General features: G+C 41.1%; 1 protein-coding gene across 1 annotated transcript; it reads right to left on the bottom strand.

Annotated features, from left to right (window-relative positions):
* Window positions 1–223: 223 nt before the first annotated feature.
* Window positions 224–4,394, bottom strand: TMEM123 (transmembrane protein 123). The gene is given in 4 exon segments (XM_010190695.1): window positions 224–248; window positions 2,377–2,530; window positions 4,123–4,330; window positions 4,332–4,394. Coding segments are annotated over 4 exon segments (450 nt in total).
* Window positions 4,395–16,974: the final 12,580 nt, after the last annotated feature.

Here is a 16,974-nt window from a genome sequence, read left to right as displayed (position 1 = left end):
AAAAAGAAAATACTGTCTCTACAAAGTGCTGAGTTCCTCTTCTTCTTACGAAAGCCAATGCAAAAAAAATCAGGATGTTTGAAGAGCTTCTCAACATTTCGCAGGATGACCCCCAAGGCAGGTTTGGAGACCGTGATCATCTTTATGAAAGGAACTCTTTCAGAAGTAAGTTACAACAGCTGGGATGGGATGGGTTTCCAACACTGTCTTCCCTGAAGTCTCTTTAAATGATGGCATCATGTTCATCACTGTAACAGAAACACAGTAATTAATGTTCTGCGGTACAAGCAGCAGCCAACACGATAAACAGCTGCTAAGCTGCTAAGAAGGTTATTTAGTGAACAGAGGCCACCTTGCTGGCAAGGGCTAAGGGCACACTGACCTGGGCCTTACAGTCCTCTCTGAGCCAAGCCTGAAGTTAACAGAACAATTTCATTTTGTCAACACTCCTCCAGCTTCAGTAGCATTATTAACATTTTGGCTTTCACATTCCATTCAGGTACATATTTTCAGATCAGCTGTTGCTCATGCATTTTTATCCTACCTATCTTACCTATATCCAGTAGTAACAGCAAATGAAAGCCAGTTTACAAGCTCAGCAACAGGTTTCCTTTGTTTTTTAGGATATTATTGATCTGAATTCTGCAATATCCATTCAAACACTACTGTGGGTGAATACGTGCAGCAGCAACTGGTTGAATTCTATGACCAGCAAGCAGGAGTCAAGACAGAGATAAAACACAAGGCCTAAGCACTAGCATCCCAACAAGTCTGATGACATCACCTCACTTAAAACAAGCTTCTCAACTGAGATGGATGATACCGAATAGGAAAAAGAAAAGCAACCCAGTTTTCAGAATCCCCAGTTCTTAAGCTAAACGTGGGACAAGGAAGCAAGTCTGAAAGCCAGAAAGAAAACTGAGTAGAGCTGGGTACAAATGGCAAATGAGATGGTATAATTTTAACTGACCTACTCACTACAATAGGGGAGAGATAAAATATAGGTCAAAATCACAGATGTTTGACTGGTTCTGTGCTCTAAGAAATAAATGCTGCAAAGGAGAGGAAAAGAGCACCTCAACAGAGAAGACCCAAGACAAGACTAGATCTACCCCACTCTGGTATCATAAAGGAGAGAGACCAACTGCCTGGAGGAAGTTGGTGGCAGAGAATCTCTTTAAATCAGTGGTTTTCAACTTTCTGGAGCCCACAGACAACTTCTAAAGGGTCTTAGAAAGATAATTAAGAAAAGCAAGCTTACTTCCAATATGTTTGTATTTGCTGTACAGCATCTACACTCTACAGGGAAAATATCTGCAGCCTGCAGCTCAAAGAAGGTTGAAAGTCACTGGTGTACACAGAGTAAACAAGTGACTTTAGGTGGGATCCAGCCTATACCTTTCAGTATCTACAACACAGACTTCTTTATCTAAGACTAGCTGCCCTCACAGTAAGTGAATGCAAAAACGCATGGATAGGCTAGTTCATCTGACATACTTTAGTGTAATATGAATGATGTGAAATGACTAGTTCGGATGCAGATGCATGTATTTGGTTAAATGAATTCTACTTCTCATTTCATGGACTCGTGAAAAGTACTTAAAGCAGCTTCAGTGCATACAATGTTATGGACAGGGTTCTGGAGTTGAGAACAACGTAACACGGAAAACTTAAGTATTAGAAATCAGCCAGTTGGCCTGCCTATATTGCAAGGTGTAGAAAAAGTTTGAGGTCAAATACTGTGCTATTAAAAATGTGAATAATGGTCATATCGTCTTTGAATGTTTTCCGTAATAAATAACTGAATTGATTCAACAGTAGTGGCTTCAGAATAGGGATTAGATGGCCTTAAAACTGATTGCTCAAACTAGACTTGAAAGTACATAAAAGGTTATACAGAAGAGAGGTGGTGACGGAGTTCCAACAAGGTGTCACACAGATAACAGAAAGTAGAGCTAATACAAAAAAAATGGCAATGGGGAAGAAAACTTCAAAGAGTAAACAGACAAATAGAGTCTAAGAGAAAGTGTCAGGAAGAACCAGAAGTCTTGCAAATTGCAGCAAACACGTCAAGGAGATGTTTTCAAGGAAATGTTAGCTATTAATGGAATAGCTAAAGGACAAAGAGCCTTTAAAAAAAATGACGTGTTTTTATATAATAGATCAGAGAAAAAACCCACACAGAAGAGAGGCTTACAATATGAGGAATAGCTGAAGTGGTAAAAGACAAAATATCAGAGTTAAATCTCTTAATGATATTAATATAATGTCTATTAAACAAAGGTATGTATCAGAGTTCATTCTCCTTGTTTTGCTTGTCCTTGTTCCCCTCAAGAAAGCAATAAATTGACAAGGGACAATCCCTTGGGAACTTACATGGTCCTGTACTGAATGCCTCTTCTAGAGCGATAGGTCTTGCATCCGATGTAGAGAATAACGAGGACTCCAAGTGTCAGCACAATGCCACCTACAAAACTGCCCACGTCAAATCTGGAGTTTCTGGCTACCACAGCCTCAGATTTTGATGTGGCTGAAAAAAAGAAAACAAAAGGCACTTTTTACAGAGCTTGCAAAATTGTATTTTGAGGGACTCCTCTATATTCTGCCCTCCCCATTGACATACCATCTAAAATTACACAAATTTAACACAGATCAACTGGCAAGACACCAGTCAAGCACACTGAAACATAAAGCTCTAAGTGCTAGATTCTGGTGACACCAGAGCAGCTGATCCAACTGCTTGTCGTCTCTGAAAAACTGACTCCACTTCTCCCCTCCCCATCCCTCCTTCCCCGGCTTTTTTCCCTTCCATACATGCAGCTCCTGCCCTTCAGTTCTAGTGATTTTCATACCTTCCTTGAGCCAGTTTAACTCACTAAGCTGGCCTGGAATTAACCCAAGCAGAAAACGAAGTTGCTTTTAGTTAGATGAGCACACCGAGTCAGCCTGCAGAGAGGTCCAACACCACCAAGTCAGTCAGTATAGTTACGTGGTGGGAGTAAAATGAACTGTTGGATTGCTTTACCTTGTCTCATGGAATTGTACCCTCACTCTCTAAGTGAGATCAGCTCTGCAGCCAATCACAAATATTGACATAGATAATGTGACCTCAGATAAGCCATAGAAGTTTCCGTTTGAAAACTGGCTTTATCTGTTACAAATACCCACCAGAACACCCAGCCTGTGCCCATCTCTATTTGTACTCGCCACAGGGAGCATTACGTGGCCAAATAAAAGTTCTGCTGATAACAGCTCCACCTACCCAATAACGCTCACTGACATGTGAGCAACTCTGATCTCCTTAAAAGTGTAAGCATGAAGTGGTACAAACAAGGAGCTAACTGCAAGGAAATACTGAATTTTATACTTACTGGTTTTTTATTAAAGGGTACTGTCAAACTGTATTTGACAACTTTTACATGAAGTATGAGGTGGTGAGACACTGGCACAGGTTGCCCAGGGAAGTTGTGGATGCTCCCTCCCTGGAAGTGTTCAAGGCCAGGTTGGACAGTGCCTTGAGTAACCTGGTCTGGTGGGAGGTGTCCCTGCCCATGGCAGGGGTTGGACTGGATGAGCTTTAAGGTCCCTTCCAACCTAAACCATTCTGTGATTTTACAACTCATTCATAGTAATACTCCATCCTCCATCAAGGATAAAAGTAATTACATTGCTACAAATGTGACTAACAGAACTCAATTTTCTACTAAGAGAGTACGCATATTTTGAGCCACAGGTCAGCTGTGAAAAAGGAAGTATTAGAGATGAGTTCAAGTAAGCTGTAGAAGGGAAAGCTGAATACAGAAGTTGTATTCAAAAGCCAGGCTTTCTCCTAGTGTTGCTAATGTCCTTGCTGGTGGCTGCTCATTCAGACTACTTGCATTTTTTTTTTCCTAAATATGTCAAGTCTCTCAGGTTAAGTGAGGCCTTACTAAGTAAGTGGAGTGCTCAGAGCAACATTATTATAGCCAATTTAATGCAAAAAAAACCTCCCACCTTACTCTTTTTTCAGCATGCAAATACCTTCTTTCTTTGTTACACTACTGTAAAACTGACAATTCTACAATTGTACAACATGTCAACATGTATACAAGCCTTAATGAGCTTCCTGAAGCGTGAACTCACCAGTTACGAAAGTGAAAGAAATCTTGGAAGTGGTCACTATCGTAATATTGAATTGTGATGATGTGACTGACGGAGCTGTGGTGAATCGTGTTGTCTGGCTGGTTTTGGTGGGCTGAATCATCGTGGTCACAGACACAGTGGTGTTGGTGGGCTGACTGGTGCTGGTCACATTAGTGGTACTGGTGGACGTACCTGGGAAAGTTTTATTTGTGACATCACACAGAAAAATACGTAAAAATAATAAACTGTATACTGCTTGAATAAGACAGCATTTATCATGCCCAAATAGAGTAACAATGAAAATGCTACTCCATGGATAATCCACACTCCACAGGACATTCAGACTCTTCCCCCTATACATTTCCTTACTTTTGATTTCTGGGGCTTAAGGTTAGGAATGGTTTTAAGGAAAGGCTGTAAAGAAAACCTGGCTAATAACTCGTAACTTTTAGAAGGGTCAAATTTTTTTTTATAACACTATCCAATTCCATGGAAACTTACAGTATTTTTAAAATGACATAAAATTCTGGATCAAGGGTAAGTTTCCATTGTCAGATAACCAAGCTTTTCTGAGAAGAACAGATTTTGAATGAAAACCCCCCTCCCACACCACTTCTAGTAATGATTTAATCCTTGATTTACTTTTGAATGAAACACTAGCTTTACTAAGACTGAATGCATATTAAACTTACTAGAGAGAATCTGTATGTATGTTAAACTTGAGGTTCAAAAGGTTTTCCACATGTGATAAAAATTTGACTAAAATGAATCTGCTGGCCTGTATGATTTATTTAGGAGCGAGCTGTCTTGCCAAGGCTAAAACAAAGACTGGAATGCTGTTTCACAAGTTTAATTGACACCCGACGCCTCTTTTACTCTACTTTTACCTAACACTTTCCCATCCCTCCTCAGAAAGCAGTAATGAACTGTTCAGAATGAAAATATCATGAAGCAAAATTCAAGAATAAGAAAGATTGATATTTATAGCAAAATACTTGGAACTTCAGTAGAAGGCAGCCAGCTAGAATGATCTTAATAATTACTTATATTTCTAAGGAGGAACAAGAAACATGAGCCTGTTATGCAACTAACATTTCTCTAAGACAATATGAGGGAAATGGCTTTTATGTATGAAAGATTTTTAGGGGGAAAAAGCTCCCTTTGCAGCTGTCTACTTCTGTATTATTTCTATAACCTCACACAAACTGGGTTAATTTTAAACGTGAGTAGCCACACACAGAATGATGTCTTTGCTAAGACTCAGGTATCTCTGCTCCTAGTACAGATGTGAACATCAAAAACTTAAAAAAAGAATAATCAAACAATATGGCAACATAAGTATTCAGAAAGCAACTGGCCTACACATTTTTCTGAGATATTTAACATTAAAACTCCTGAAACAGCTCAATACTGTCCCCAAAGTAAAAGTTACTTATTTTCCTGTTCTTTGATGTTATCATTGTATTTTGCCATAACCCTCAGAAACACTTTGAAATAAGCATTCATTGAGATGGAACAGTTGGAGTACTATACTCATGTGCTTACCTTGTTACAATTATGAAATTCAGTTCCTTTATGAAGCATGTGTAAAATACATCAGATAAAATTCAGGGCACATTTTAATACTGACAGGTAAACTCCCCAAAGGCACAATGATCTATAAATGCAGATGTTTCCTTGTAGGAAATAAGTAAGAAAATGTCTATATGGAAACCACCTACAGTTATATGACATGAAACCATACCTGGTAACTTCATTCCTATTATAAAAGATACCAAAAGGAAAGAAAGACAAATCTGAATGCAACTGTAAACCAGTTTTCTTGGTGTGTTTTTTAAGTTGGTTTTTTGTGGGTTTTTTTCTTGCCATGATTTCTGAGAGCTGAACTGGTTTGTGTTTCTGTGCTATATAATGGCTAATGGTTCCATGTGTAACACTATTAAACGATATACAAATATGGTACTTTGTCATTAAATTATCCTACAAAAAAACCTGAGTCAGCACAAAAAATATCCAAGCAGCTATCATGGGGAACTTCAGCAAATTTGCACATTACTTCTTCCCCCTCTCTTTCCTACTAGCAATCCTTTTTTCTTACTTTATACAGATTACAGCACTTGGTGATGTAACTTTTATATTAAGAGTAAAATCTGGTTAATCTCCTACAGGCTTATCTTTCATGGTGTATTTAGCATCAGTCATTTCAAAACATCAGTGGGAGGCAATCTGAGACAGCTGGAGAATTTGGGAAGCTGACATGAATCGGGCATCAATCTGTTCTTCTGTGTCTCCGAAAAATCTTATCCATATTATTATACCAACAGAGGTAAGATGAAAGAACATTGCTAGCAACATCTGTCCTTTTATCTTTTATTTCCCTAATTACCTTTTCCCCAAAATATCAGCTGGGCTTCATCAAACATTACGCTAAACAAACCCAGGCTGCCGAGTTAATTTAATTATTTAAAAAGGATGCATGCCAGCAATTCGATGTTTTATTTTTAAAATACAAGTATTTTACTTTGTATGCTACCTGTGTTTAAACATTAAATAGCTATGCTGTATTCATCAATCCAACTATATATATATCTAGCACAAACACAAGAATTCTTGGCCGTATGCACTACTACCATAATCACAGAATCACAGAACGTTAGGGATTGGAAGGGACCTCCAAAGATCATCTAGTCCAATCCCCCTGCCGGAGCAGGAACACCTAGATGAGGTTGCACAGGAAGGCGTCCAGGCGGGTTTTGAATGTCTCCAGAGAAGGAGACTCCACAACCTCTCTGGGCAGCCTGTTCTAGTGCTCTGTCACCCTCACTGAGAAGAAGTTTCTTCTCAAATTTAAGTGGAACCTCCTGTATATCAACAAGAAAAAACACAACTCAAGTTGCATAAACTTTGTGCTAACATATGAAATAATTATTACTGAATGCTCTTCCTAAATACTCTCGTTTGCATGGAAAATGATTGAATGAAACAGACTTTTGCTTCTGCCATGAAAAGATTAACAAAAAAAAGGGAGCAAGGAGGGCAGAGACTTTAAGCAAAATTAAGTACATATATCCAGTAGTCTGTATTCTGAAGAGGTCAAGACAGATAATCAAAATGGATGCACACTGTCTTAAAATCTATGAAGTTTCTAACAAAAACAAATAAATAAAACCACAAAACAGAACAAAAACAGAGCGAAGGATGTGAATCGTGAACCATGTGAAGCAAGGCACAGCCATCTGTTAGCTTTGTGCTGTGCCTAACAGCAAAGGACTCAGGGCTCTTTTTACTATTATTACCTAGACATAATAAAGTGCAGACCTCTGCAAGAACCCCATAGTCAGGGTTGGAGCAGAGGGAGGAAGAGTTGCAGCACAGGGCAGGTGAAACACCTGTGGTTAACAACGGCTTTACACACGGGGAAGGCCCTAAGGCAACAAGGGAATTACAAAAATCTCCACTTTCCAAATCAGACGTGCTTGAACTGGTACACTGCAGGCAGTGGAATGAGAAACTGGACCACTTCCTTGCTATCAAAAGGTCTTTGCAGAGATTTTTTTTTTCTTCCTGGTGAGTATTTTATTCTTAAATGAATAACAACCAACTACTGAGCATGGTAGCTCAGAGGTTATCTGGAGACTGCAGAGACACAAAGTGAGAGGTGTGGAATAACATAGTTGGGAGCTTATGATTAGCATAAAAGTCCACAAATACACAAAGTATCTTAGGGTAGGTACAATATTTCAGTCCTGCTTTCACATGGCTCTTAGCACAAAGAGGACTCAGTTTGTGGACAGAACCAGCTTTGCTTCTCTTCCCCCAGATACAACCTTTTTTATCCGTACATCGCAGACTGACCAACTGCATGACATTAATTCTTATCCAGTTTTTACTGATGTGGTGAGATACGCCTGTGCAAGTTCGTCCGGAAAATATTTTTGTTAATTTCCTTTTTTTAAAAATAATCTCACATTGACATAGCCAACAGCTGGAACACTGCAAATCCAAGTGGATGAACTGTTTGTGTCCCAGGTTAAATATCTGTTTTCAAATGCTACTAGTTGATCTAATACACCTATTTCTTCTTTCTACAAAGATGTGTTTTGTAAACATGTTACTTACATTGGAGCATCAGAACTGTAACACTGCTGCCTTGGGAAATCACTCTTACCTACAGTTCTTTTGCCAAGTTGTGAAGGAAAAGATGGTAGTGCTAGAGAAATGCAAAGGTACCCATGACAGACTCCCAGATCTGCTCTGCTCATGTCTCGCTTGAACTCCACTGTTTTGTGCTATGAGCTTTATAAGGACTATTTTCTATGGTGCAAGGTACCATGAGTCTTACCTAAAAGGAAATGGAGTTCTACTCTTGAAACTCAAGCCTCCAGGACTTCATTATACCCTAAATATATTTACTGTGAAATAACATTACACAGATATGCGCTGTTTGCACAACAACCTCTTCATTTTTACTCCATGAAAATGGAAGAAGCTTGCTTAGAGATAAAGAACAAACATTAAAGAGACCAACTTTTCTCCAATTCTTCCTTGAAGTTTTATTTTGATCCCTGTTTTTGAACAGCACTGCAAATGTCATTCCTTCTACTGTTGAAGCATGCTACCTAAACTTGAAAAACAGTATAGCTTCATTTCAGAGTTGTTTTACATGTTGCCTCTCAGCCCTAAAATGATAATGCCTCTCTCAAATATCACTTTTGATGGATATTTTTTTGGAATTTGGTATGATCTAGGGTAGGTATGGAGCTTCTAGGTTCATAGTAATGGACAAATGAAGAGATACGTACCTAATGTAGATGTTGTTGTAGACTGTGTTGATGATGTAACAGTAAGGTTGGCTGAACTAGTAATGTCTTCAAGGAAAAAAGAAAACAAGAAAAGAAATATTATTAATTTTCATTTTAACATACTATAATTAAAGTACACACAACACAATACTCAGGGTATCTATGTTTACAGGCTACAAATGAGAACAGAGCAGAGTACTCCATCCCAAAGCAGATGGTTTTATCCCTCTGCAAAATGCTTCCAGAGCTCAGTGCAGCAAGAACAGTTACACCGTGTGCACAACAGTGCCCACATGGTCTGCATGTGAATTCTTTAAATCTCCTCTTTTTGCTCTCTTCCACTTCTGTGTCATGCTCTGCTCCACTTACTGTATCAGCCATATTGTCACTGATTTTCTTGACCTACTTAAGCACTACTTAAGGCTTTTTTTCTAGTTTCTGTTCCTCTACTTCTGTTCCATTTCCTGTCCCTCACATTTTCTTTCATTTTGCTGCATCTCTGTTACAAACTGGGTTTGTACTAGGAACATACTGTAGTCATGTCAAGTAGGGACAGATCAATACCCTCTGAAACATCTTTCTGTAGGCTTGCGGTCTCTCTACACAAAAACGGTCCTAAGAATGTACCTGTTTCTAAAGACTTAAAATACAAACCATATTTCAGTCTTGTTTTGTCCTTCCCTCCTTTCTTTCACTTCTACTTTTCCAGTTCCTTTTACCCCCCTTCCTACGCATATCAGTTCTAGGTCCTCAGGCACCCTCCCAGCTTTCACTTCCATCCTCACTGCTGCATCCCTCGTCAGTGTTTCGTACAGGTTAATGTCTGTTCCTCCTGGCAAAGATCTACTGGGCTCTTCGGTAACTCCTGTTCCTGGAAGCATCCCTGCCCATGCTTCCCTCCCTCCGTTCTGCACGGCAGTCTACGCCCATTCCGTGATTATTCTTTTTCTCTGAAGTAACTGATCTTTTACAGCATCCTCCCATGCTGCTAGTGCTATACGTCTTGCAGCAGCTCTACTGCTTTTCAGCATGGCTGGAAAACAATATGCATAATCTCAGAGATGACAAGAATAGCAACACAGCTACCAGAATCAAGAAGCAGGCACATTTCCTTTGAAATGGGTCTGTTGTTCTTCCCACTGGAAAAGTCTGGTCTAAAACAATTTTGTCAACCCTCTTCTCAATTGCATAAATGTGATGAGCAAGCTCAGGCTTAAGAACAAATGCAACAAATTTACACCTTCATAACACCTACCAAAAAAGGGGGGGGGGAAATACAGAGGGAATGACTTTGCCTTTTCTTTGGTATAATCATAGCCACCTAGTCCCACCATAAAGTACTGTGGACACAACCCTTATACTGACATACCTGGTACATTAAGTTGCAGATTTAATTGTCTTTGAGAAATGGTCTATGAACGTACAATTACAAGCACAGCTTTTCATGGCTTTGTTGACTTTTGTATCAGTGTAAGCCATGGATATGCCTAAACCTTTCCCACACTGGCCCAATACTGTAACCAGAACACAACTTTGGGTTTCCCCCAAGTTCCAAGAGCTTACTTCTGCAATCCGGGGAACACACCTGAACGTGAACTGCATGCTCATACAGGTGAAAAGAAGCCACGTACACTGCCTGGAATTTGGGTGTGAGGCAGTGATGCAACTAGCACAAAATAGAGTGAGTCAATGAGCAGAGTATTGGTTATACGTCCTGCTTGTGGCCAACAGCAGAGAGATGAGTGAAGTAGTGCGGGGCAAAAATGACTCAAGCAATGCACCTTTTGCATGGCACATGCTTAAAGGTGTACAGCTTAACACAGTCAAAATGAGATTACATTATGAAATAAAAATGTACTTTAGCAGTGAGCTCAAGCACGGTGGACCTAGAATCCCTTTTGAAAGTGCCTTGCCTTTTTCTCTAGGGCACTGAATTCTAGTAGACTAGCACATTTCTTGAGCTGTCATTCTCTTTTTAACTGTAAACTGATGTTGGCAGGTATTTCTAGTTCTATACATAAAATTTTTGCATTTTATTCCTCCTCTCTCTGTTGCTCTAGGGTACCTAAGGATATAAGGATCAAGTTGTGTTCTACTGTTCATCAGTTCCTCTTAAATATCTTTAGTTGTCCTGGAATAAATGTGACAGTCAGACTACCTCCCTCCTGAACTAGAGCTGTTCACAATTCAATAAAATAAAGGGCAAACTATTACAGGACAGTTTAAGGCATACAATAATACATACTACTTTTCTTGATGCTTTTCTTGAACAGCAACAGAAATGCCGAGAGTACTCACCTTGCAACTTACGGGCTGGAGTCGTAAAGGGTGTAGTACTGCTGGAGCTGTTTGTCTCTTCATTTCCTACGTAAAAAACAAGAACAATAAGACAGTTTTAGGTGCTTTATTACTAAGAAGTGGGGGGGCAAATAAAGTTAGTACAGCATCTGTCACTTGCTTTGGGCGTCCAAATGACTAAACCACCAGGGACAGGAATTAGGTATAATGACAATATAAGAGCATGGTACCACAACAGCCTGTTCTTCGCACATTAAAAACAACATTTGCACTACTCAACCATCAAATGAAATGGACCTCTTCCCCATCCTCAATTTTATCTTCCCCAAGAAGTCCTCTTCTTCCTTGAGATGAAAGGAGAATGAGAATGAAAGAAGAGGTAGAAAACCAGGCACCTTCCTTCAGTAATAACATATGACCAGCATCACCTACAGCAGAAGGAAAAAAAACTTCTCACATAAATCTTTTCTCTGAAGTCTGCAAGGCCTTCGCAGGCAGATGAACACTTCCTCTGCCCCTACATGGACAGCACAGTAAGACAATAAGCTCCACTAAGAAGTTGCATTGCTTAGTTTGGGACTAACAGCATGTCAATGCATCTACTGAGCATGTGGCAGTGGGACAGAGAAGGATCACACCTCCGGTAAAATATCATGGTACTCTACAGACTAATTGAGGCCTGATTACTCTGTCCTCAGGCCTAGTCTACAAAAAAGTGGTAAAAATTAAAGATAAACCACACAAAATGAAAAGTCTGGCATTCACATGCATGCAAAAGGATCAATCGTGGATTTTGCCTTTACCAAGCAGAGTTTAGTTTTGATTACTTCTAACAATACTCTGCTAAAGGCAAGCAAATAACCTGAACTAAACATCAGAGAAATTGGGCATTTTCTTAGCAGTTACAAAATCTTAGTGAAGATCACAGAATGGTAAAGTTTGAAAATATAAACTACAAACCACTGATATCTTAACCCTGCCGTACTGATGACTGAGGGCAGCACTGCAAGATATGTTGAAGTGGTATGTATGAAGCGAAGCCAACAGAAAACTGACCTTACCCCCTTCCCTAAGAGCACACAATGTTTTTTGCTGCCTCAACCAGCAGAATGGGCTCCCTGTAGGATTAGATAAAAGCAAGGAGGAGGAATGAGAGGTGGAAGGGAAGATGCGACTGTATTAATCCTAGTTCAGATCAGCTCAGACTGCACACCTTGAAAGACATCAAGAACCTCATGATGCTTAAAAGAGACAACTGTTTTTTCCCCTCCTCAAAAAAATCCCAACCCAAACATCTATCAATTTCTGAAACTGGATCACAAGCAGTTGCTTCAGAATACAAATATATCCTAATACTGGGTACTGCATAGGCCTATGCCACATTGAAACATGTGGCAGTGAATGGGACAGGTGAGAAAATCTTAAAATGACACCATTCCCCAACTGTTCTTTAACCTCAGACTGTGGTTTTGCATCCAAAGCCATGTGTATCCCTGCAAGGATAGCAGACTTCAGCCAGGCAGGCAGGAAGGACTCCTGGGTTAAGGCAAAGGGAAAAGCAGCACACGATTTTACGCAGCAACGGCTCTCACAACAACTGGAGACTCTCATTCGAGACCACAGATGGCACAGCGCAACCAGCCCAAAGCGAAACAGCGAGGGTTTCTGGTCTTCTCCAGGGAGCGGATGCACAAGGGGTGACGTACAGGTGCGTGTACAGGAAGGACAGGCGGAGAAAGCTGGCAGCCAGCCACTGCATGGAAGGTCCTGTGCATGAGCAGAGGTAGAGCTCTTTGAGCCACAGGATTAGTTGCAATGTTGGGCCTACAAATCTTGAGCAGAAAAACTCTGTGCTGACGCTTGCTCCCACCGTGATCCAGAGAGGATGGGGGCAGGGAGCGGGGGGAATGGGGAGGGGAAATCTCTGTGTTTATTTTTTAGGGTGAAACAGAACCAAACCAAGGAAATACCCAACTTAAAAATAATGCATCGAAGCACCAAATACTGGAAAAGGACAGGGAAAGGGGGATCAACAGCAGACAACTCTCTTTTCCTCTGTTCATGGTCAGGTGCAGATGCAGCTAAAACCATAACTGCTTGTGGCTGGCTGGGCTGTATCTGAAGGCAAGCGTGCTTCCTGTGAAACGCTACAGCACGGTTTGGTACATCGAGAGCTTCCAGGCCTCTCGTGGTTTTGTTGTTCTAATGTGTAAGAAGACATGAGCTGGAGACAATTTGCATAAGCAAACTTTCAAAAGAGCAGTATCAAGCCAATTCTACTAGCTTTTTAGCTGGAATTTGGCTTCCAGAAGTGGCATTCAGGCACAGGAGCTGAAGATCCATGCTTTTGCTAATCACATCGCTAGATGCAGAAGAAGTGATAGAGATAGCCTTACTACTTGTTGAAAACAAACAGGACAAGATTTCAAATGGACTTGATTTTGACAGATCCTGCAAAAATCAACAGAGCAGATAAGACCCATGAATCTTTAATATTCGGAATCTGTAGCCTCCAGCTCAGGTGTGTACCAAATTACTACTCCCTGTAGGTGAAGCCCCGTAGGAGAACCATACGCAATGAGTGGCACTACTCATTCAATTCCCTGCATGTGACAAAGGTCAGTTTGCCCACTCCCATATTCACATTTAAGAAAAACACATTTCTAAGGACTCACAGGCTTTATGCCTGCTCTGACTAAACCTCATGCTCCAGAAAGATGTAGGTATATAAACTCACATTTCTACGCATTAATTCTGGGGACATTTCAAAAGTCACATATAAAATTCTGTCTGGGCATCTTCTCTTTTCAAGTGTGATGCGTAGCAGGTAAGTAGGAGAGTTTCATGGCCAAGCCATTCCACTTTTATTGGTTTAAAAACCAAAAAGTATAGAGGCACTGACAATATACTCCATCAGAGAGATCTCCGACTTGCACAGTAACCCCTAAGCAATCCAAATGAGTAACAGCTGAGGTGCTGGAACGGTTGAAGCAGAAATGTTAGCGCAGCAAAATGAATATAAACATCCCCTAGATAGTCTCCAGCATCAGATACTTGTTCTTCTCAGCTGGCATGAATAAAACTAAAATTCTGCAGATTAAAACAAAAACAAACCTCTGACCTCAAATCTACTGTAACATTTGCCAGGCAATTTTGACAAACTATATATTGAAAACCTTGCTATCTATAAACTTTATACTTCTTTCAGCTTTGACTCAACAAGTTTTTTTGAAACTTATTTTGGAAGCGTCATTCTTGAGTTACCAAGAAGGTTACTGCTTCATCCTGAGACAGAGGGGAGGCAGGTCTCAGCAACTTTTGGACAGGTCTGCGCATCTTAACACTGTGAAATTACCTCACAGTCTTGCAAAGGAAAGCCTAAACATCACTGCATTAAGGAAATAACACAAGTAACTGATTCTCAACCCTGGTCAATTTGAGGCTGAAAAAATATTGCATCTTTTACATCCACGAATCTAAGAGAAGAGATACACTGAAATCAAAATGCCATGCCTGTTTTCAGGTCTGGAGGCTGTTGCTGCTACTCAGTTTTAGTACTGCAAGTAGTTTTGTATACAGGTAAGCTCTTGGCAGATGTTGTTGGCTGTCTTTCCTGAACAGAGCAGGAAGGGGGTGGGGGCAGCTTCCCATCAGGGACCACCTCCTCGCTTGCTCAGCTATCAGGAAGTCATCAGCTGGATTTTACATAATAGTGGAAAGGATTTTTCCTAAGCCATAACATTTTGGTGATCCATTTTCTTCCACTGAGTTGACTGATGCACAGAAATAAACTTTCCAGCAGAGTAAAATAACAGCATTTAATTGAAATAACCAGCCTGCCCAAAAATTTTAACTGGAGTGATGACAAATCTAGTGCCACTTGTACTTTTTGCAAATCATAGTATTTGATGAGTGTCGCACTTTCTCCTGTAGTGTGCTAGTGAAGCACTTAACTTTTGCTGAAACCAACACAAATCTCAGCAGCAGTTTCTGGAAGTTTCTGAGTAACCAGGCAGAAAGAGATACTTGAATAGGTAAGTTAGACTGAGCCTTAAAAGGGCACAGTTTCTCTCAACATATTATAGATTGAGACTAGACAACAAATTCACATATAGAGGAAGGAGTGTATTTGACTGTGAGAACTTAGATGAGATCATCCCTGCCCCAGGAGATAGCACTGCCTGCACACACAGTTAAACCAGCACACACTCTCAGGAAGCTGCATGATAAAAGATCAGTCCAATCTTACACCAAATGAAATGGCAGTCTATTGTTGTAAAATGGAGGCCATAATATATTAGCAAAGCAGTAAACAGGTTACCAGTAAACTTCAAAAAAAAGCTCGCTTTTTTTTTTCTTTTTGGAAGGGTAATTATAAAGCTGTTTATGTTCCTCATTTTACTTTTTTAAAAAATCAATTTATATTACAGCTTCGGATTAAACAAGAATATATTAACATTGCTGGACTGACTGATATTCCTCAACTTTATGGCATATTTTACTTTGGAAAATTGTGGGGCACTGCATGGGACATGTCAGTCTTCTGAAAAAGCAACTGCGGCAGCTCAGACTTCTGTATCTCTCATTTTGAGTGCATGTTGATGGTTATATGCTGAATCTGGTCTTCTATCACCTGAGTTAAAGCACAAAACAGGAGGCTGTGTTTTTACTAGAAGTGGTCATCACTGCAAATGCCTGACAGGAACGTGACAAAACACACCATCAGTCCCAAAGCCACGGTGTCCCCAAAGCCATTAAAAGCCACTCACCACGATTACAGCACGCCTCAGAGAGCAGCATCGAGAAACGTATGGAAAGTGTTTCCATCCAGTCTAGCCCTGTCTGGACACCATGGCTTCCTCAGCTCCTCCATGAACCCCTCGTCCAGACACCTACCATGGGAAGGTCCTTGCTCCACGCCCCGGGACACCGGCAGGGGTTGGGGAACATCTCCCGCTGCGCTGCGCACCCCCTGCCCATCTCCTGTTCACCCCGGCAGGAGAGCAGGGAGAGGAGTTAGGAGCCATGGGTGAACTTTGGGGTGAACAGGACCATCCCTGTTCTGGGCAACCATTCACACACAAATCCCCAAAGCTGAGATGCTCCTTGTTTTATTTTTTTCTGAAATTATTGTCTCTACATCCAAGATATCCTGAATATTACAGAATTACAGCATGGTAGGGGTTGGAACAGATCTCTGAAGAACACCTAGTCCAATGTCCCTGCTAGAGCAGGATCACCTAGACTAGGTCACACAGGAACACATCCAGGCGAGTTTTGAATGTCTCCAGAGAAGGAGACTCCACAGCCTTTCTGGGCAGCCTGGTCCAGTGCTCTGTTACCCTCACAGTAAAGAAGATTTTCCTTACGTTTAAGTTGAACCTCCTGTGTACTAGTTTGTGACTGCTGCCCCTTGTCCTGTCGCCGGGCACAGCCGAGAGTCTGACCCCATCCTGCTGACACCCACCCTTCAGATTCCCCCTCAGTCTCCTTCCGGGTAAACAGACCCAGCTCTCTCAGCCTTTCCTCATACGGGAGATGCTCCGGTGCCCTCATCATCTCGGTGGCTCTAACATGAAACCTCCCACGCCCCATTTCTGTCACAGGTCCGCTCCAGAGATGCCGCTCATGCGCACGGTACGGCCCCAGCTCTCATTTGAGGAGGAGGAAAGGACGAACCAGCAAAGCGCCAAACGCCCCAGCAGCTGGAACCCCGAGCACTCGGCGGGGCAGCGAGGGCGCAGCCCGCATC

The sequence above is a fragment of the Mesitornis unicolor genome, unplaced genomic scaffold (genome assembly GCF_000695765.1).
Source record: "Mesitornis unicolor isolate BGI_N332 unplaced genomic scaffold, ASM69576v1 scaffold46828, whole genome shotgun sequence".
Lineage (NCBI taxonomy): Eukaryota > Metazoa > Chordata > Aves > Mesitornithiformes > Mesitornithidae > Mesitornis > Mesitornis unicolor.
The sequence above is the reverse complement of the archived record's forward strand: the minus strand, read 5'-3'. Positions and strand labels throughout refer to the sequence as shown.